This window comes from Rattus norvegicus, chromosome 15, assembly GCF_021556685.1.
Source record: "Rattus norvegicus strain SHRSP/BbbUtx chromosome 15, alternate assembly SHRSP_T2T, whole genome shotgun sequence".
Taxonomy (NCBI): domain Eukaryota; kingdom Metazoa; phylum Chordata; class Mammalia; order Rodentia; family Muridae; genus Rattus; species Rattus norvegicus.
The window spans coordinates 15,991,246-16,012,500 of record NC_141548.1 but is presented as its reverse complement, the minus strand read 5'-3'; the positions used below and the strand labels follow the sequence as shown (position 1 = coordinate 16,012,500).

Sequence of the window (21,255 nt, the reverse complement as noted above, 5' to 3'; positions counted from 1 at the left end):
CTGGCTATCTCCCCTTCCACTGGCACACCCCAGGTTGAGTCCTTCCCTCTGACTCTGCTTCGTGCGTCTAAGCTCACAAAGGTTATACAGATTGGGTGACTGTAAGTGGATCTTCGCATTGGCTCACAGACCTGAAGTCCAGTTCCCTATGTTATTCCTGTTCAAACATTCCTGTCACAGGTCCTGCTTCCCCCCTCTCCATGATCACTGCTCCTCCACTGAGAATCAGATTCTAGTCCTCCACTCTCCATGAGACCAGGATTAGCGGTGACAGCATTGACCGACAGATTGTGATGGAGGTGGCCTTTCTGATTGGAGGTGTCTATGTTCTCACTCTTGAAAGCTCACTGCCGTTTAAGTGGGACTACCGGAAGGTTGCCACACTGTGGAGAAGCTCAAATTGCTTGGAAAAAGCTGGCAAGGTGACATCCCTCACTAGGGGGAAGGAAGCTTGATGAATAAAGAGGCCACATTAGCAGACATCCTGTAGAACTCCAGCTCAGCCCCTGCCAAATGCAGCTAAGAGTACAACCCAGGGACAGAGCCAAACAACTTTCTGTCCCAGTTCTTCTGAGATTCCAAACCCACAAAACCGTGAGCGAAATACATGAATTACTTTTATTTTCTTTTGAGTTAGGGTCTAACATACTCCAGGCTGGATTCAAAATCACTATGTCGTTAAAGGTAATCATGCACTCCCAGTCGTACCATCTCTACTCCCCAATTTCTGGGATAACAAGGTTTGCCTCACCATTTCCGGTTGCAATGATTGCTTCAAACCAATGGTTCTGGCATCGGCTGTGCAGTGATAGGTAATAGACGATAGGTAAGAGTTGAATAAAGTGCTACCTTTTCTCATATTTCCTCAATGCTATCCACGGCACACCTTCCCCAGAAAGACTGTGGGAAGGGTCTAGGATACGATTTTGTAATGGAATGAGGCTTTTGAAACATCTAAGCTCCCTCCCCACTGTGATATACTTCCTAAAGCAACGGCATACTTCCTAAACACACCAAAACTCTGCTACTGACTGGGGACCAAGTATTGAAATACTCAAGACTATGGAGAGGTATCAGCTACAGGTATCTGGGGGCATATGTGTGTTTAATACTGTCCAGGGCACTTTATATCTAATCACTTCAATGAATTGGCTCAGAGAGGCTAAAGGATTCTCAAGAGTTACTATAGGAAGAGACACAGCTAGATCACCAAGCACACTCATTACTAGTTCCATGGTCTTTGGAAATCACGTAGCCTTCCATAGTGTCTATGATCTCATCTGCAACTTTGAAACATGAGGACAGACAGTATCTTCTTTCGAGGGTGCTCGTGAGACTCAGCAGGTTGGCATCATTGGCATCACACACGGTGCTATCACAGCACCTGGCATGCAGTGGGAACGCAAAACCATCTTTCTAAATTATTATTATTATTATTATTATTATTATTATTATTATTATTATTAACTCACGCCTGGGTAGCTGCAAGGGAATTGGCTATTCCAAATAAATTTCTGTTGGCCAATATGATCCATGGGCCACATTCAGCCCGTTGTCTGGTTTTCAATGTTCCATAAGTTGAGATGGCTTTTTCCATTTTTAAATGGTTGAAAAGGGATGATGTATTATGATAGGTAAAAATGATTGAAACTGATACTTTGACAATCTAGAAATAAAGCTTTATTTGAACACACGTGTGTCTGTTTCTCTACACATTGACTATTGCTGTATTTGCGCTCAAAGGGCAGAGCTGAGTAGCTGTGGCAGAGACCACGTGGCTCCCAAAGTCAGAAATACTTATTATCTTCCAATTTACATATGGAATTTTCTCTCGTGTGGATTAGGGCAGACTTAAGAGGAAGATAGTTTAGTGTGTGAAGAGAATTAGAAAACATCAATTTCCTGTCCTATGTTGACCAGTCACTACTTGGTAGGCTTTGGCTACTTGCCTAGTCTGTTGGCTTCATTTCCTTATCTATTATAATGAGGATCAGATTAATTGTTTTCTTCTTAGAGTCCTTCCAGATTTGAAAAATGTGACTCTCAGAGGGCATATGACTCAGATTCTAGTAAGAATGTGAGACAGGAAGCGTTTTTTTTTTTTTTCATACCTTGAAAGGGTTATAAATACTCCAGGGGTAAAAGAAAAATGCTATTAATAGTCTAGTACTCATATAAGTTCTGGAAATAAGTATCTAGGAAAAACTATAGTAGCAGGGAAAGAAAAACTGTTCAAGATAAAGAGCAGGAGCCAGGCAATGAAGCATGAGCAGCAGGGAGACTTGGCAAAGGCGTAAAGGGATTAGACGGACAGCCTGTGTGGGGTACCTGTTCTGAGCCGGGCAGAGCTTTGGGTGTCTTTTAGGAGCCACCACGTTGACCATCCTGGCAACCTTCTCGCTTCAAGCTGCTCATTTGATCTCTGGGGTTCTTTGGGGGTTCCTCAAAGGCTATTCCAAAGGGGCCTGCTGACCTCTCATCACAAACTGGTTGCTCTCCCATCTCAGTGCTATCCAGGTCCTATTCTGCTTGGCTTCCAAGGTTGGGCAAGGCCAAGTCCTTTAGGGTGGTATGGGCATCAAGGCATGCTGGCTACTGACCCATGGCTGCTGGAATTACCAGCTCAAAGAAACAAGATTCCTGTGAATGGGCAGGAAGCCCAACTGCCAATTTCCCAAGACTCCCTACGTTTGTCCACATTCTCCCTCCACTTACAATTTCCATGCTTTCGTTTCAGGGCACAAATGGAATGGAAAGGAATAGCGTATCTCTAAATTTTTTTTTTTTCGGAGCTGGGGACTGAACCCAGGGCCTTGCGCTTGCTAGGCAAGCACTCTACCACTGAACTAAATCCCCAACCCCTGTGTATCTCTAAATATAGCATCTATGATATGCACTGTCCTAGTCAACAGGGGCCAAGCAATGACCCTGTTACTGAGCAACAGAATGATGGATCTGAAGAGGGTGGTGGGGATCACTCATTGGGATTTGAGGAAGTCTGGCCTTATGAATAGGGATTCTGGGGTTGGATATACGTGGCCAACCATCCAACCACTCATGAGACATGCTACCTAACCTCATTTTTCCTCATCTGCAAAATGGGAATAATAGATTTCCTCACAGAGATGGTGAATTCTTAGAACAGACCTAGGGCATAAAAAAAAAAAAAACAAAAAGAAAAAAACAATGTGCCAAATATCACTCATCCCCCCGCCCCACCTGGGGGCAGCAGGTCGGGCTTGGATAAGGAGCTTGCTCTTACCTTGCACTACTCAACAGCCACATGTGATTATTTTAATGTGAACATTGAGAGTACTTTTGTGCACAGGCCACATTTCATCCCTGGTGAGCTACTAGCTACTGAGGACAGTTCAGACGAACAATTTTTATCATTGTAAAAACTTCTATCTTACAGCGGACCAAAATCAAGACACTAAATACAGTTACTATACTTAAGAATAAGAATGGAGAAATATGTTAGACTTCGAAGCAGGGGAAAGAAAAGGTTTGGGTGTCGTCAATCTCACTTTGTAGGGAATACAGGAAATAAAGGCCAACAGTTATAATTTATAGCTATAGAGCTAAAAAGAGAAACAATGGTACCTGTTAAAACGAGGAGGAAGGGGGGTGAGGACAGGTGATAAAAAGAGTAAAGGCTACAGCAAAGGGGGATGGGCTGTTGTGCTATGATTGGCCAGTCAAGGCATATGTACATAAACGGAGTGCACTGTCACATGTCTTGGCAGGAGGACCACAAGCCTACAGCCAGCTGGTCTACATGGCCAGTTGGGGCCAGGCTAGACTACACACCAAAGTGCTTGTTCTAACACATAAACAATAACAACAACAACAACAAAACCAAGAAAAAAGTCACATAAGAGCATTACTTAGGGCTGTGGGGTAAAATAAAATTAAAAAAAAAATCTGGGGGCTGGGGATTTAGCTCAGTGGTAGAGCGCTTGCCTAGGAAGCGCAAGGCCCTGGGTTCGGTCCCCAGCTCTGAAAAAAAAAGAACCAAAAAAAAAATCTGTCTGTCTGTCTGTCTGTCTCCCCATCTGTCCACCCATCCATCCGTCTGTCTGTCTCTCTCTCTCTGTACGCATGTCTTATACACAGGTATGTAGAGGTCAGAGATATGCTCGATATCTTCCTCAATTACTCTTAACCTTGTCTTCTGAGGCAGGGTCTCTTGCTGAACCCAGAGGCTACCATTTTGACAAAACTATGTGGCCAGCAAGCCTCAGGGACCTGCCCATCTCTTCCTCACTCAGTCCTGGAGTTACAGATGTACATTACTTTGCTCAGCTTTCCATGGGAAGTGGTGATGTAAATTCAGGCCCTCATGCTTAACCAATTTTGTAGACTGAGCCATTTCCCCAGACCCATGAGTTAGTTCAAAGGCATCTCTGGGACAAAGGTGCTAGGGAGAAAGTGGCAGGCCAGAGAGATGTTATTTCTTTAAAAAAACTTGAGAAATCAAATGTTTCTATATAAACATTTTATAAACATTTTTATTAAATGTATTTATGTATAGATGTGTGCATGCGTGCGTGCTTGTGTGCCACGGTGAGTGTGAGGAGGTCAGAGGACAGCTTATAGCAGTCCCTTTTCCTTTTTCACCCCGTGCGTTCTAAGGTCTGTGTTCAGGCTCTCAGGCTTGGCAGTAAAAGCTATGTTGCCAGCCTCCCTATTTTATTTCTTGAGATGCGTTTTTACCTTAATTTTTAAGATGGATTGTTAAAAGGAGCAAAATGAGTGTAGAACGATTAATACTCCAGTGTTAAAAAGGCATTTTGTGGGAAGGGTGTCGCCTTCTGAAAGGCAACTTTCTTGGTGACTCTCTTCGATGGAGTCATGGTTTGGATGGACTGCATGCCCTCTCCTAAGGCTACAGCAACACTTGGCCACCCCCCAGCCCTAGTGTGCATGCTCTTAGTGCGTCTTGGGAAGAGGAATGTGCGCTAAGTGCCAGCCGAGGACCGACTGCTTGGGTGAGACAGAATGTGCGAGTGGGCGGGATGTACTGGGACTGTGTGTGCGGGTGAGCAGTTGAGCAAGCCTTGGTGGCTCCTGCCTGGGGCCAAGTGACAATGACAGTGAGGACTGGAGGAAAAAAAAAAACCCACCACCCTTGAAGTGAATGTAGAATCATAGACAGCAGGATGGATTCCCAGAGCTGTGCCACCGGAGGGGGTGAAATGTCTTTATCGCTTGCCAAAGATCAGGGGCATACTGGGCCAATTGTGAAGTGTTCTAGTCCATGTGAGCCCTGAGTCAGTGTGGCATAAAGGAGTGCCGAGCGGAGCTCTTGAAGATGAAAAGGGCTTTGCAGACAGAAAGGGCTGCCTAACACCGTGACAACCCTGCCATCCAAATGTAAGCTTCAAAAGAGTTAAAATAGTGCATCTGGTCATGTGTATCTGACCACAATTAAAAAGAGGATAAAAACCCTTCACAGTGCCACATGGGTGCACACAACCCAAAGTCCCCTTTCTCTCTCTCTTTTAGGGGAGGTCACGGAAGGGTGTTTTCACTGGTGTGGGAACCGTGTCATCGGCAACCTCTTGTAAGTAGCTCGTGGCTTAAAACGGCTTTTGGCATTGAGCTTTTGGAATTTGAGAAGAGAGGTGAAATATTATATTGTTTTCCAGAACGTTTCCTGAGGTGGCTTACGGATGGGAAATGCATTCTTAAAAAGTTCAGATAATAGAAAAGAGAACAGTGGCCACATTTCAACTTCTGCTTCTGCTCTCTGTGTCTTTTGGGGGACAAACTGGTCGCTGTTGTGTCATAAGCAACGTGGATGTGCTTGACAGCGATACCTTGTCATATAGGAAGTGTGGACAGATTTACCTACACGTTTACCTGGATGCCTAATGTGCACTCTGCAGTCTTGAGAGCCTGCTTCCTGACTTGGGGAATAGGGAGGCTGGGCCCCAGGAAGCTAAGACGCTTCCATGGAACATGCAGCTGGGAAGGAAAAGAACTCGGGTTAGAACTTCTCTGGTCTGGCAGCAAAGTATTCACTACTGCGTCATGCTTCTGTGTAGACTGCTTCTCCACGCACCCATTTCCTTATCTGTGAGTGAAGGTTACCAGTGCGGCCACTGTCATGCTTTCCTTGACATAAATTGCAGGTAACAGTGGTGACTGTGGTAACAAAAATCACTCTTGTTTGACCCATCCCAAAGAAAACTTCATAAATAGTTGTGTAAGTATCATGGACACTCTGAAACGCCCCCTGGAGGATGACTGCAGATCTCTAGAGGGCCAGGGGAAGGTAGGAGAGGGCCGTGGCTTTCCCCACCCATCTATAGACAAGACCACCAAGCCCTGGCTACAGGACTGTCAGTGGCTGCTTGGCTTCTGTGCCTGTTCATAAGCATCATCTGTGGTTTAACTACTGTGCTGAATAGTTTCATGTCAACTTAATACAAGTTAAAGTCATTGGAACGGAGGGAACCTCAATTAAGAAAATGCCCCCATGAGATCGAGTTGTACGCAAGCCTGTAGGGCATTTTCCTAATTAGTGACTATTGGTGGTAGCATCCCTGGCTGGGCTCATAAGAAGCTATGCTGAGTAAGCCAAGAAGAACAAGGCAGTAAGTAGTATCCCTCTATGGTCTCTGCATCAATCCCTCCTGCCTCCAGCTTCCTGTCCTGCTTGAGTTCCTGTTTGGTTTTCTTCAATGATGGACTACGATGCAGAAGTGTAAGCTGAACAAACCTTTCCCTCTCCAGTTTGCTTTTTGGTCCTAGTGTTTCACTGCAATGGAAACCCTAAGTCAACTACTATGGTGAGAGAAAGGGTACCAATTCTGAGGGTACCACAGACCATGCCAACACACCACTCAGGGCCTCTCCGCCTTCCTTTAAGCAAAGGGCTGTAGTACTGATGGGGAGGCTGGGCAGGAGGTTAGAAACCTGTCTGTCCTCAAGCAGAAGCATCACATTCTGTGCCCTGTCCAGCAGCTGGAGCCTCATTTGCTGGGGAATGGTTAGAACGGTCTGTCTCCTTTGCTCGAGTGCTGCACTCAGGGATCTTCATCTAGGGAGAGAATAATCTCAACCTTCTGAACAGATGCCTGGTAAAAACTGGAAGTTTTTCTTACTTCTGTTCTAATCCTCTATTCTCAGACAGGACTTTGACAGGCCTGATGGATTCCTTTAGACCCAGCCTGTCTCCGTGCTCCTGAGATTGAAGGATGCTTGTAGTATACTTAGTCTGTCCTAGTTAAGGCTGAGCAAAGTGTTACAGCTAAGCTTGATGAAAATCACACTGACAGATGAGGAGACTGGGTTCAGGGACGTTAAGGAACTTCCTCAGAAGGCCCACAGCTAGCCACAGTGTGAGCCCACCTAACGGCTTGCCCTCCTAGAGCTCACCCTGTGCTGTTTCCCCGTTTGTCTGTTTATACGACACACTTGCATCCTTAGAAAAAACTCAGAGCTGTGAACTGGAAAGTTGTAACTATGAAGACTCTCCAAGAAAACAGGCGAGCTTTTGTTGACTGCAAGTGAGGACATGGTCTGCCCCTGACACCTGTTAGATTTACTTCTCTGCCTTGAACATCTCTCAACAAGAAGTTGACTAGAACTCAAACTCCAAGAGGTCAATGCCACGTCTTGCTCTGTCACCAGCTTCAGCATGGCCCTGTTGCTGGACTCTGTTGGTGGACTCCAGTTTGGGCTGTTATTACGTCCAAAGAGGGTTTTCCAAAATGGTAGTGCTTATGACAATGTCCTAAACAAAGAGAACTCTGACCTGGCAAACAGAAGGATTATTACTGGGTAAACAGAAGAGTAAAGTCAGTTTTCCTCAGGAATATTGTAAGGCATATTTCTGTTTATCAAGATCCCACTTTCACACCCCCTTAAAGGCCAACTACCTCCTAGAAGGGCATCTAGTTCCTGTTTCAGCTCAAAGACTCCACCCTGATTGTCATATAGAATCTCCTTCTCGCCCCCCCCCCCCATTTTGTCCCTATCCCACCCCAAAGAGACAGCCTTAGTAGTTTGATTTCCAATAAAAATTTTCTTTCTATTTATGGAGCATTCTAGTTTAGTGTTTTCACTGAACTCTTTCTTACAGTCACCTTTGAATGAAGGCACCACCATTTTTTCCCCCTGAAGTTTCACTTCTTGCTAGGGTTTGTGGCATGTGCCAGAGATCAATTTCAAGTGCTGTTCCTTGGAAGCTGACCACCTTTTTTTGAGCTGTCTCACTAGGACTTAGGGTTCACTGATTAGTTTATGCTGGTTGGTCAATGAACCCCAGAGATATCTGCCTCTCTGGGGCTGATAAGCATGTGGTGCCACCTCTGGCGTTTTATATGAGTCCTGGAGATTGAAAGCAGGTCCTCACAGTACTGACTGAGACATCTCCCCAGTCCTCAAGCTATAAATCATGTAACTCATCACTGACATGGATACCTTATCAGTCTCGGTCTGTTGCATAAGGGAGATCTTTCTTCCCTCTTTTCAGGTGAGAGTAGGTAAGAAACAGACAGCTTGCATGACGAGGTGAACCATGCAATGTGCTTTTCTTCCCTGGCCTCATTTCCAGTTTCCCGATAAATGGGGTGGGCAAAAAGTTTCAGTGCTTCCAAACTCCAGTCACCTTGACTGAGTCTACAGTGTGGCCCATTTTTTTGGTATATTTATATATCTTCTGATTGGCTTAGTTGTAAAAATTTTAAATTATTAACTAACTAACATACAAAAATGCTCAAAACAACAACTCCCTCCCCAAAACCCCAAATACAACCCTGCTTCTACTTTAAGTGGAGCATCAGTGCCACTCTAGATAAGAGAAGGGATAAACAAATAAAATATACAGATAACATGAACATGGTTACATGCTCAGAGGGTTGAGCCGAGGCCCCCCAGGTTACATGTGAATGTTAGGAAAGAATAAAATATGGTCAGACTAAGTAGAAACATTACCCTTGATGTAAAAATAAAGATGAAAAAAGAGTTCAGAAAGAATGACCCTCTCCCATGTGGTTGGGTACTTAATGTAGAAATTTTATAGCATCCAACATTAACACCACCTTAGATACAATGTGGTTACACCCTATATTGGAGTCATTTCTGCTTCCCTCTAAAAAGACAACAGTAATAAAACCCTGAAACAACAACCGATTTTCTTCTTTGTATGTGGGTTCAATTTGATAGTATGGAAAATCCCATCATGATCAATTTCAGGCTGCTGATATATATCATAAATGTGCAGATTGGAAGCAGCACAGACAATTGAATCTTACTAGCAAGAGGAACCAATAAGATAATACCAATCACTGGAAACACAAAGCCAGAAAGTCTCAAATGTTCCTTTTATTAATGTATTCTAGGTAGTAACTTATAGGATGTGTGTGTGTGTGTGTGTGTGTGTGTGTGTGTGTGTGTGTGTGACATAAATATACACCTATATATTTGTCAAATACATTATTTAGAAAGCTTTTTTGAGACAGGTTCTATGTAGCTCTGACTATCCTGTAATTCACTATGTAGACTAGGCTGGCCTTGAACTCACAGAAGTACCCCTGTCTTTGTTTCCCATGTACTGGGATTAAGGACATGTGCCACCATACCCAGCTAAAAAGTCTTGTGTCTACAGATTTTGGTCTGTAATTTACTTATAGCAGTCATTTAAAACATGATGACCAATTGAGTAAATGCTTCCAATGTAGACATGGTGACTAGTCCTTTCTTTCTTTCTCTCTCCCTTTCTTTCTTTCTTTCTTTCTTTCTTTCTTTCTTTCTTTCTTTCTTTCTTTCTTTCTTTCTTTCTATCTACCTACCTACCTACCTACCTACCTACCTACCTACCTATCTATCATCTCTCTTTTGGAGAATCAAACACAGGATTACATACTTGCTAGGTAAGCCCTCCAACACTGAATCTACCTCCTAGCCCTAGCTAAGATTTTAATTGATAAAGAGGCATCCTAAAGATTACGAGTAACAAAAGACAAAATGCTAACAATGTGTAGTGTAATGAAAAATATCTTTGAGGTCAAAATTCTGGACATAGAAATCTATCAAAAGGTGAATCCTCACACTTTTGCTTCGTCCTTATGCAGAGAAAGCTGGCCTCAGAGGAGGACTAGTGGGTTCAATAAGGAAAGCTGTTGAAGTGTTTCGATTGGGTCATTTCAACTTCCTTGCTCTTCTGAGAAAACTAAGCCCAGCTTTAGAAATGTTCTTCACAGTATAGCTACATACTAGATACTGCAAAAACTCCGTGGTTCACCCTAGACCCAGTATTGATGTAGGAAGCCTTACTCTGCAGATAACAGAACCGGATCTCAGAAGTGGCCAACAAACTGTCAAATTCTATCAGACTGGGCTTCACCAACTCTCCCTAAATTTCTGGCAATAAGGTCCCACTGTGTCTGGTTGGAGGTCAAGGTGGACCTAACAACCTTTAATTATAGATCAGTTGAAACTGCATACAAATTCTCTAGGTATTTCTTTCACACTAGAGTTTCTGTGAGCAGCTTGCTCAGCACTCGAGAGTCTGAACAAAAACACGGCGTCTATCTTCATGTTTGTTTTCAAAGGCAGCTCTGTTCTTATGAGAAAACATTAAAGGAAATGGTTGCCTTCAGATGCCTATCTTTCTCTTCTCTATGTTGCTCTGGTCAGCAGGTGTGTTAATTGTCAACTGTGCTTTGGAGGCAGCAATCGAAATGAGGTTATACAAATAGGTGATGAAATATTATGTCACAGATCCAAAGAGCATGCCACATTCTGAAATGTTTGGAGATGGCTGATGAAAGAGACAAGTCCAGGATGGAGAAGACTGTGCTTCTCAGCACAGGAACTTTGCTAGTTCACTACAAGCAAAATGAATTAGGAAAACGTGGAAGGCTCTTCACGTCACCTTCTAAGGGCAGCTCACAGCTGCCGTGTCCAAAGACAAGAGCTTGCTACTGGCTTTTCTACCAGGGAACTGGCTTCTCTGTCTTGTCTTAACCAAATTCCTTCCTTGTCAGGCCAAATGCTAATTCTTCTGTAGGTCTAGTTTGAGAGTCACTTCTGGGGCCGGGGAGATGGCTTAAGAAGTGGTGTAAGCAGAACACATGAAACTCAAGACGGATGACCAAAATGCGAATGCTTCACTCCTCCTTTAAAAGGGGAACATGAATACCCTTGGCAGGGAATAGGGAGGCAAAGTTTAAAACAGAGGCAGAAAGAACACCCATTCAGAGCCTGCCCCACATGTGGCCCATACATAAATAGCCACCGAATTAGACAAGATGGATGAAGCAAAGAAGTGCAGGCTGACAGGAACCAGATGTAGATCTCTCCTGAGAGACACACCCAGAATACAGCAAATACAGAGGCGAATGCCAGCAGCAAACCACTGAACTGAGAATGGGACCCCCGTTGAAAGAATCAGAGAAAGGACTGGAAGAGCTTGAAGGGGCTCGAGACCCCATATGAACAGCAATGCCAACCAACCAGAGCTTCCAGGGACTAAACCATTACCCAAAGACTATACATGGACTGACCCTGGACTCTGACCTCATAGGTAGCATTGAATATCCTAGTAAGATCACCAGTGGAAGGGGAAGCCCTGGGTCCTGCTAAGACTGAACCCCCAGTGAACGTGATTGTTGGGGGGAGGGCGGTAATGGGGGGAGGATGGGGAGGGGAACACCCATATAGAAGGGGAGGAGAAGGGGTTAGGGGGAGGTTGGCCTGGAAACTGGGAAAGGGAATAACAATCGAAATGTAAATAAGAAATACTCAAGTTAATAAAGATAAAAAAATGTAAAAAAAAAAAAGAAAGGAAGTCACATATTGATGGCATAGTTTTTAAGCTGAGCAATAAAAGATATGCATAAAATAAAGGTATAAAAGAATTTAAGGGAACATTAACCATTTAATAAAGTATATGTAGCAGAATTCTTTTAATGCTTATTATATTATCAATAAATGTATTAAATGAGGCTTTCTATATTTTTATTTTATTTATTAAAGACCTACTTACCAGCTACTCTACATTATATAGTAGATGTACAGAAATGAACAAAAATAATAGCCATTCACCTTGGATGTAATTGAATTATAATGTATACATGGATACAAAATAGTCAGAACCCCTTTTAAATTTGTGTTCCTCTAGAAGTTTGCCTAGCCTACTAGATATCTCTGTAGAGAGATTAGTATCCATTGAAGTTATGATGTCGTAAGACCTTGAGTTAAAAAAAAGAAGTGATGTAAGCATGGGGACCTGAGTTTGATTCCCAGCATGAATATATACAAGGATGGGTGCGGTAGTGCTCATCCGCCATCCATGTGACAGAGATGGCAGAGACAGTTATGTTCTGCTGGCCTCGGCACCTGTGCCTTCCATATGTGCATGCACACACGTCATGTTTATCTGCAGACACAGTCTGTGCTCGCAGGACAATGTCCATCCCGCACAAGTAATTTTCTTCACTGGCCTCTAGTGGAGGAGGTTGAGTATCTTTACTCTATAATTCCACTTCACTGACTACTTTCCTCTGTCTCTGAATAATCATGATGAGTAATAATCATTACTTGTTGGGAATATACCTGCCGCCCGTAAACACAGAATAAGATGAACGGTTTCTCTTATTTAGTACTGAGCCCCCAGTACCTAGTATGTTAGTATCTACTAAAAATGTGTTCATCGAAGGACTAAAATAAAACTGGAAATTATGTAGAAGCACAAAGGCAGTGGAAAAATGGAAAGTCTCTTGCCTGGGTGTTATTCCAAAATGGAATAACTAGGCTACGTTATTCATAAAATAATTGTGCTGGTCAGATCTTGTTGTTTTATTTATTTAGTGCAAGCACTGCACATAAGCATGTGGTATGTGCATGTGAGCGTGTGTGTGTGTGTGTGTGTGTGTGTGTGTGTGTGTGTAAAGGCATGGGGTACCCTCTACCATTGTCTCCTGGATGAGTTATGTACATGTAGGTGATTATACTGGCCATAATAAAAGTGTGAGTAAAGTTTTCATATGGCTTAGAGAATAACTCACGGGACACCATCTATAACATGAATGGAATGGACGGCAGAGCCTGGCTGTAAGGATGAAGGGAGAAAACGCATGGAAATCATTCCACAGCATCAGTAAGTTAGTCCTGACGTGCATGCCTGCCGCTGTAGCATGTGAGGCAGGGCATTCCACTCGGAATGTATTAGCCAACTGGTCCAACCCACAGAAACCAAGCAGCCTATAGCCTGATGCTGTTAGCCTTTGATGATTGGTCTGAGTCACCTATCACCAGCCCACAGCATAAAAAGCAACCTTTCCTTTCCTGGATGCTCTCTAAAGCCAAGGCAAAATGGAACACTGTCCAAGGAAACTTAGTGAACCATTCTGAAATTTCACCCTAGTCTATGGCTCCAATTGCTTCTGTTACCACAGTTCCCTCAGGATTCTCTGCTCCATCTCTGATCATTACCAAATCATTACACGTTTCAAGGTGCTCTGAAAAAACAAACAACAAACAAACAGACCGCAGTCACTGCTGCGGGCTCCTGCCTTGGTCACAGCTTTTAGAGGGATGAACCATTTCAAGTTGTTTCACTCTCAAGTGGAAGAACAGCTATAATCCTGGCAAGCAGGAGGAGGAGGAGGAAGGGGAGGAGGGGGAGGAGGAGGAAGGGGAGGAGGGGGAGGAGGGGGAGGCGGAGGAAGGGGAGGAGGGGGAGGAGGGGGAGGAGGAGAAGGAGGTGGAAGAAGATGAGAAGAGGAGGAGGAGAAAGAGGAAGAGGAAGAAGAGGAGGAAGAACTGGCAATGACAATGGCAATGACAACAGTCGATGTGAGCAATTAGAGACCCAGAAGACAGGACACACAGTAGGGATTAGACTCCCGGAAGCCTTGCAGTGGGCGTCATTCCTCTCGTTCCGTAAGTAACAAATGGATGCGTTTGGAAGGAGAACTGTAGCTGGCTGAAATCCTGGTGCTTTGGAGGAGCCGCTGTTCCTGTCCTGCAGGTGTGGGGTGGGAGTTAGACTCTCCCATGTCTGTCTTCACTCCACTGTGAAGGCTGTGGAGGAAGGCTCAGGTAGAGCTGGGGTGGGAGCTCAACCTCTCTGAGCCTTGCTTCCAACATTTTCTACAGAGTGTTGGTAGAACAGAATTGCTCCCGAGTCCCAGAAACATACATTCAGAACACTTAGCTCTGTGCCAGGCACTCAGCAAGGACGTGAGGAGCAGGATGTATGCCTTTGGACTCATTTTAGATGTCTGAATTTATCTGACATAGCGAAGGCGATGAAAATGTGGGGAATGGGATGCTGCTCCGGGTCACCCAGCTTTATGCCAAGGGACAGAGCCGAGCTTCCTTACCCGGATCTATGTATTTGGGGCTGCCTTTCTTTCTGAATCTGACTGAAGCTTGGGACCCACTTCTCTTAAGCAAAGTCTTCAGCACAACTTATCACACCACAGTTTCCCCTTTGACCTCTCCAAACCAGTCTTCATCTCGAACATCTCTCTACCCCGCCCTGTACGGTCCTGCTGCAGAAATGTCTCTTGCTTCCTTGCTTGGCCGTTGATGGCTGCTGCTGTCTCTGAAATATTTCCTTCCCTTCCTCTTTGTTCATAGCTGGCTCCTGGAATTTCTGCTTATGGCTCCTTAGAAGGATCTGGAGGGATTGTCCTGGTTTAAATAATACCCCCCCCCAACTCTGCCTTTTTCTTCAGTTTGTGTCCCAGGCAATGTTTCCTTCCTCTTGATCATTCGATCTTTTCCTTTCTGATTGTTTGGCTCCCTGGATAAACCTAAGCTCCAAAAGGGCAGAGAGCATCTTTTGAAGTACTGCTGTGACCCCTGCCCCTGGCACAACACCTGACATATAAGTGCTTTGTAAGGGAAGCAGGGTGACTGACTGGGTAAATGAATTAACTCAGGAGCAGCATTCTTGCCAAAGCCTGGACAAGGGTGTTTGATGTATTTGATGTTATGGGAGAGGGACCTGGGCACCTGTTTACCCTGCCTTTTGGCCTCCTAAAAGAACAGCATGAGGCTACCCACAAGGCAGAGTCCTTTCCAAACAGCCACCCGCCATAAAAGCACATCTTGCAGGCAAGGGAAAGGGGTGGATGGTTGCTAACTATATCTTCCAACTGGGCTGATCTTTGGAAAGTTCGAGAGGCGCCTGCCTCCCTCAGTCCCAGGCTGCTACTGCTGCTGAGGCCCCTGAGGAAGGCAAGGAGGGTGCGCTTGGGCGCCTCTTGGGCTGGCACGAGGAAGCCACATCTCATCCGCCCTCCTCCCCCAGCTCCTCTCCCAGAGAGGAAGCAAATGCAGATGGAGATGAGAAATAAATATTCCTGCCTGCTCTGTGCCACTGCAGACGTTTTCCAAAATGTCTGGCTTGGACCACGAAAATCAAGCCCACCCAGCAAAGGAGGCGCTCAGCAGGAGAAAGAGGGGGGACAGGGTGGCATATTTGTCGATACGCGTCAGCTTTCTGGGGGGCCAAGCACATGGCTCATCTTTGGCAGCCCTGCTGAGGTGGGGATGTGGTAAGTGCACAGTAATGCTCAAAGAATGGAATCAGAAAATGGGAGCAGAGTTAAAGGCAAGCATTGCCAGACTCTGCACAGGCTGCCCACCTCGGTCCGGGTCCTGGGACACACACACAGCTGGTTCCTGCACTTGTTCTCACCTATCTTGTTTACCCCCACCCCACCCCCACTGTCCCCACCCTTTCACCTCTGTTCTGTTCCTGGGAAGTTAACACCGCTGGGATGCCAGCATCTTTCAGAGGCCCTCCGCAATTTGGGCAGGAACTCAGAATCCATGTGTGGAGAGATTCTCGCCACCTCTAAGTTCAGTTCTCGTGTCTAATACTGGGATTCTGGCAGGCAATGAGATCACGGGCTGCAAATGAGAAGTGGGTGCTTGTGGCCACGAGGTGGCCAAGTGTGTGGGAGGAGTATCATAAGGAGGGAAGTTCCAGGCTCAGCAACGGAGCTGGAGTGCTCTGGCTACGGTATGGTGGTGTCATAGCTGGGCTTGCCTCTAGGCTGTCAAGTGTCGTAGGATCAATGAGAAAGATCAATGAGAAGCAGAGCTGGGAAGTCATCATGGGACACTTTGGTCCAGGTTCCTCACACTCCCAGGGAAATCCCGGGATCCTGAATTCTTCATCTGGCTGCTGTTGGGCTAACCACTCTTTTGGACCCTCAGGAGGGTCTTGGCGGGAACAAAGGTGGAATCCATAAACAGCAAAGGGGGCTTCTTGGGTCATGGGTTCTAGTACACTGCTGTGAAAACACTGGTTCTAAAATGAAGTCTCAAAGCAAGAGTCTCTGGGCACCAGGAGAAGTTTGCAGATATTGCACTTTATCCCACCCCCTTCCTTGTCATCTCCACCATTTCAACGAGGGAGTGAGCCCTAGCCTATCTCCAACTCATGTGCCCTGGATCCTTCTCCGTGAATCTTGCCCACTCACGAGCCCATCTGCCTTCCAGCGTCAGGCATTTGCCAGCGGAATCCCACTCTTTCCAGAGGCCACTCCGTGGTGGGAAACTGGCAGGGGAGTTGGCTTCTTGTCTCCACTCTACATATTGCTATGTCACCTCAGACAAATGACTCCCCCTCTCTGGGTCTTGGATTCTTTCTTTGTCAAAGGAGTGGGCTGGGTAGGTTTCTTTGCAGATATGACATATTTCAGATAGTTCTGCAGAGTGAAGTCAGGTGCGACGTGACTTTATATTGTCCCCTTCCCAGTCAACCCACCTTTGACAACGAACACCAGATAAGAAGGACTTCCTACTTCTGGCTTAAGTTCATCTTTATATTTGGGAAGGTCAGAGTTACACATCAAAACGAGCTGGGTGTGTTGAAGATAAATGTTTTCTAGCAATGGCTTGAAATGTTGTCAGCTAACATCTGCCTTAATTCCTAGGAAGAGGAAACTATGGGCGGAGGAAAAGCCAAAATCTGGTATATTTGTTCATACATTTACTCCTTTTTAGGGCAGGTTTAGAAAGAAGTTGCATGCACGTATGTGTGTTATCTTATCATGAGCATATTTATTACTTGCAAAAGATGTTATTTAAACCGAGTCTGATTATAAGCTCAGACCATGAGGTTTTTACCTCATACTATGGCACCATGGGAGACATCATCCACTTCTCATACTCTTACAGATGAGGAAACTCAGCCCAGAGACTCACTCGGGCTCATGCGGCTGGCCAGTATTGTGGCAGGATTTGAACTCAGTTCTGTAGGGTTTTCAAAGATAAGGATTTGTACCCACAATGTTGTTCTGAGCCTCGTCTGGCATTTGATGCTCACTTGGGAGATTACTACAGGCTACCAGACTGACTACGGTTCTTGTATTGTTGTTAAAGCAGTTTAGAACCCGTAACACCTTTACTGTATCTACTTGGCAGGAACTGGGAGGGAAGCAGGAAGAAAGACTCTCTCCTCTGATCACCTATCTACAGAAATCTACTGGCTCCTATTTTTCCTTTTACCTTTGGCCTTGGCCTTACACAATCTTAGCACTGGACTGGAGCTTCAAAGAATTTGGAGAGGTCATGTCAGCAGCTCTGGAGGCTATAAACGCAAACAGCTCCCGAACTCAGGCAGGCAGGACGAGAGAGCTCCTTTCCCTAAAGGAGGCACACTGGCTGGTCTCCAGTCTATAGAGACCCCCGTACTTCAGTTTCCACAGACAGAGGCTGTGTACCAAGCAGACTCACTCAGAGATGTATATTCCTTCCTCTATGAGGCTTCCTGGACTTGAACTGTATCCAACCAACTCGATTAAGAAAACAGTAGAGTAAAAAAGGCCATAAAAAGGTATTTGCAGTTACAGCTGACCTGAGGATCACCGTATAAAATTCTTAAAAGTATTTATTGGTAAAAATGGTGGCCTATACTGTATTTCCTGTCAAAGCCAAGGCAGTTGAATGTGGGCTATTCACAAATGCTGCAGACCTGGACAGCTTACAGGCCGTTAGGCAATGCCTTGTCTCTTCTCCAGCATTAACATGTTACCTTAGTGCTTGAATGTGATTAACACACACTGTCACCGCCAAGCAGAACCACACGTTACCTCTCACCCAAGCAGAACCACAACCGAATCAGAACAACCGGGAGAGCATGAGGCTCTGTACTCACCGTAAATGACAGAAACGAAGAAAACAAAGTCCCCTCGTCGTATCTGGATAACTTTGCCAGTACGCCTTCCAATATAGTTACAAACTAGTGAAACAGCGAAAAGGAAAAAAAGATTATTATTTCAGATTACTGTTGTTTACAAGAAAGAACAGCATGTCCCAGCCATCCAGAGGCTAGGACTCAGCCCCTGCTCGTTTCTGCATCTCGTCTTTTAACTCTCACTTGCAGGAAGGAAAAGACTGACTGCCGTTGTACGGCAATATTTGACTTATCCGGCTTTCTCTTCATTATTATGTGATTGCAAATACGGAGTGTTACAGAAGTGCAAAGTGACAAAATATTATCGCGTCGCATATAGCATGCGATAATATTAAATGCACTTTTCGAAATCCCAAACTGCGCAAAGCAGTCTTTACATTACATATTAGCACTACATTTAATCCAATCTATTTTTATTTGTATTTTATCAGTAATTTGGGGGAAACAGAAGTTTAGCACTGGCAAATATAAATGTCTTCCCATTCAGCATTACTTAGTTAAAATTCTATAATTCATGAGGGTGACTGAAATAGCTTTATCTGACTTTTCTGTGTTATTATGACTCTCACTGCATGTGAAACTAGAGGGAAAGGGGTTTTCGGCATGGCAGAATTCCTTATTACCGCTTCACTTTAATGTATTTTAAAATCTAACTTTGTCAGTGCTGAAAACAAAACAAACATTCCCCGCGTAACCTAGTGCGGCGTTCGGGGACACATTCTTATTAAGTTAACATATGCCGCTTCAACAATTGATCTTCACACAGCTCACGAACATCGGAAAATCCTTGCAAGCTGCGGCTGGGTGATGTACAATCCTGTTTCTTGGGAGACGCGAGTATCCCGCTCAACTTTTTCACGTGTTACATTTTAATGGAAAGGCAGACACGACAAAAGCAACATTAATAATGCCCCCTTTCACCTGAAGCTGAAGGTTACCTTTGCCACCAAGAGTGTGATCATTTCCTTAACGGTTTCTTCAATTAGTTCGTCTATTTTTGAATGGTATTGATGCTAAAGAAGACAGGAAGACACATATTAGCATGTCAGGGGGTTGACAGCAAGGCATTGTGTCCCTGGTTTTTAGATCAGAATCTATAAATAAAACCTGGCCTCCAAGTCCAGTTTGTTTCCACACCCCTAGAAGCAGCTATAAGATTCTGACTTCTCTTTGATAGAGGGACCTGAAGCACTTAAAAAAAAATCAGCAGGCTCATTACTTCTTGTCTAAGGCTTCAGATAGCCTTTGATGTGCGCGCGCGCACACACACACACACACACACACACACACACACACACACACCTCACCCCAGCACACATGTGGCTTAATGGCCTAGCAGTGTGTTGAACTGGATTTTACAAAGCTTGATTCAATAGTCATCTAGTATGCTGGGAAGGGGAAGGGTATTTCTGGGGAATTGTTGGGGGATGCAATTTAAACGGTTGGATCCCTCCAAAGGGAATTTGACTAAGACACAGATTTTATAAAAATCTGCTAAGTATTTTATTTTATTTTATTCTTTGGTATATGCCTCAGAACCCATCAGTTTTAACTACAGTCTTGACCCAGAGACTAGGTAAAGTGTCTCTTTCTGAACCATCATGACAAGCCACACTTTCCCCCCTCCCTTTTAGTCTGTTCATCAATAAGCAGACCCAGGTTAGACCTTCTGCTGAGACTGAAGCTAAGTTTTTCCAATTTTTTCAAACTGGTGCTATCGATTAAATTTAAATAGTAATGTAAAAACACACCCCCACACAAACAAAAATCTGCTGTAAATGCCAGGGGAGAAGGAAAAGCAATTTCAACACAAGTTATTATATGCCAGCTCCTTGACATTTATTAGAACATTTTAGTATCCTTTTGAATTATTTTGTATTTCCGTAACACAAAAACAACAATACAAAAACATTGTTATTTGGAAAGAAAAATGCACTTACCCACTCTTTAGCAAACTTTCAGGAGGAGGGTTAATTAGGAACAAAAAAGAAAAAGGAACAGTGCAAATAAAAATCAGGACAAAAGGACACACGGAAAGATGAGAATTAAATAAAGCATTACAAGGCTGTGAAGACATACAGAAATAAGACGGGAGGAACGTGCTGCAAAACTGGGTGCCGGCAAGCAGGGTGACTGGGCAGGAGTAAGCAGACGAGACATTGCCTTGGGCTTGGAAGACCTGGATAACATCTCAGTGTGAGGCCAGAGGCCATACTGCCTACATACTGAGCTCAGTTTTCTTACAGGTGATAGCACTATGACCCGGATGGGGGAGGGAAGGGCTAATACAGACTGCTGATCTCAGAGGGACTTTGTGAATATGCCTTTAGCTCTGTCTCAAAATAACCAGAAGAGATATATTTCAATCTCTCTCTCTCTCTCTCTCTCTCTCTCTCTCTCTCGTGTGTGTGTGTGTGTGTGTGTGTGTGTGTGTGTGTGTATGTAAAGCAGAGGACATATTAAGTACCTCAACTTGACTATTCACTATTCTGTTTTTCTTTCTATCTTCACATATGAAGATGCCCAATGTATCCATAATGGTTCATGGGAATATGACAATAAAGAAGGAAACTTAATGACAAGCTGGTTCCCGGCCTGTCGCTTTACTGATTTCCCTTAAGAATTAAGGGCCCAAGGCCCTTTCTGGCCCTGAGCACATCAGGCTCATAGGTCTACTCTGAAGATCTAGTAAGGATCTAGATGTGGAAAGAGTTTTGCCAACTGTGATTGCAGTTCAAATATTATCATTGTCCATGTGCCCCAAGAAGCCGCAAAGGACACCATCACCAAGTCATCCTCCCCCTCCTTCCAGTTGACTGGAGGAAAAACAAAGCCATGGTGTTTTGTCCTAATGAATCAGAACCCTTGTTGGCCCGCTGCTAGATTCAAAGAGGTTTACTTGTGCATAGCACAAACCAAAGCTTAATTTAAAAAAGAAAAGAATTCACAGAATTCTGCACTAGAGTCACAAAGAAGAATGTTAAATCAAAAGAATATGGGAATATTGACAGGGTTCCAAACTCATTTTTAGCTGTTGAAATAGGACCCAGAATCATATTCCTACTTTCTGTTGCCACGTG

The 21,255-nt window shown here is 44.4% G+C and overlaps 1 protein-coding gene and 1 long non-coding RNA gene across 18 annotated transcripts in view; one reads left to right on the top strand and one right to left on the bottom strand.

The window, feature by feature from the left end:
* The window catches only part of Cadps (calcium dependent secretion activator), a 466,682-nt gene that overhangs the window by 52,496 nt on the left and 392,931 nt on the right, over positions 1 to 21,255 (bottom strand). For all 17 annotated transcript variants that reach the window (XR_015637890.1, XR_015637891.1, XR_015637892.1 and 14 more), the window contains 2 exon segments: positions 19,114 to 19,188; positions 18,137 to 18,220 (listed from right to left, as the gene is read on the bottom strand). Coding sequence is in view for 14 of the 17 variants with exons in the window: in XM_087585085.1 (XP_087441211.1) it covers positions 18,137 to 18,220; positions 19,114 to 19,188 (159 nt within the window). In the remaining 3 variants the exon portion in view is untranslated.
* LOC148000840 (uncharacterized) overlaps positions 13,718 to 21,255 on the top strand; it is a 37,172-nt gene continuing 29,634 nt past the window's right edge. Inside the window, exon 1 of the long non-coding RNA XR_015638249.1 lies at positions 13,718 to 13,899. This is a non-coding gene — a long non-coding RNA (uncharacterized LOC148000840). The remainder of the gene's footprint in view (positions 13,900 to 21,255) is intronic.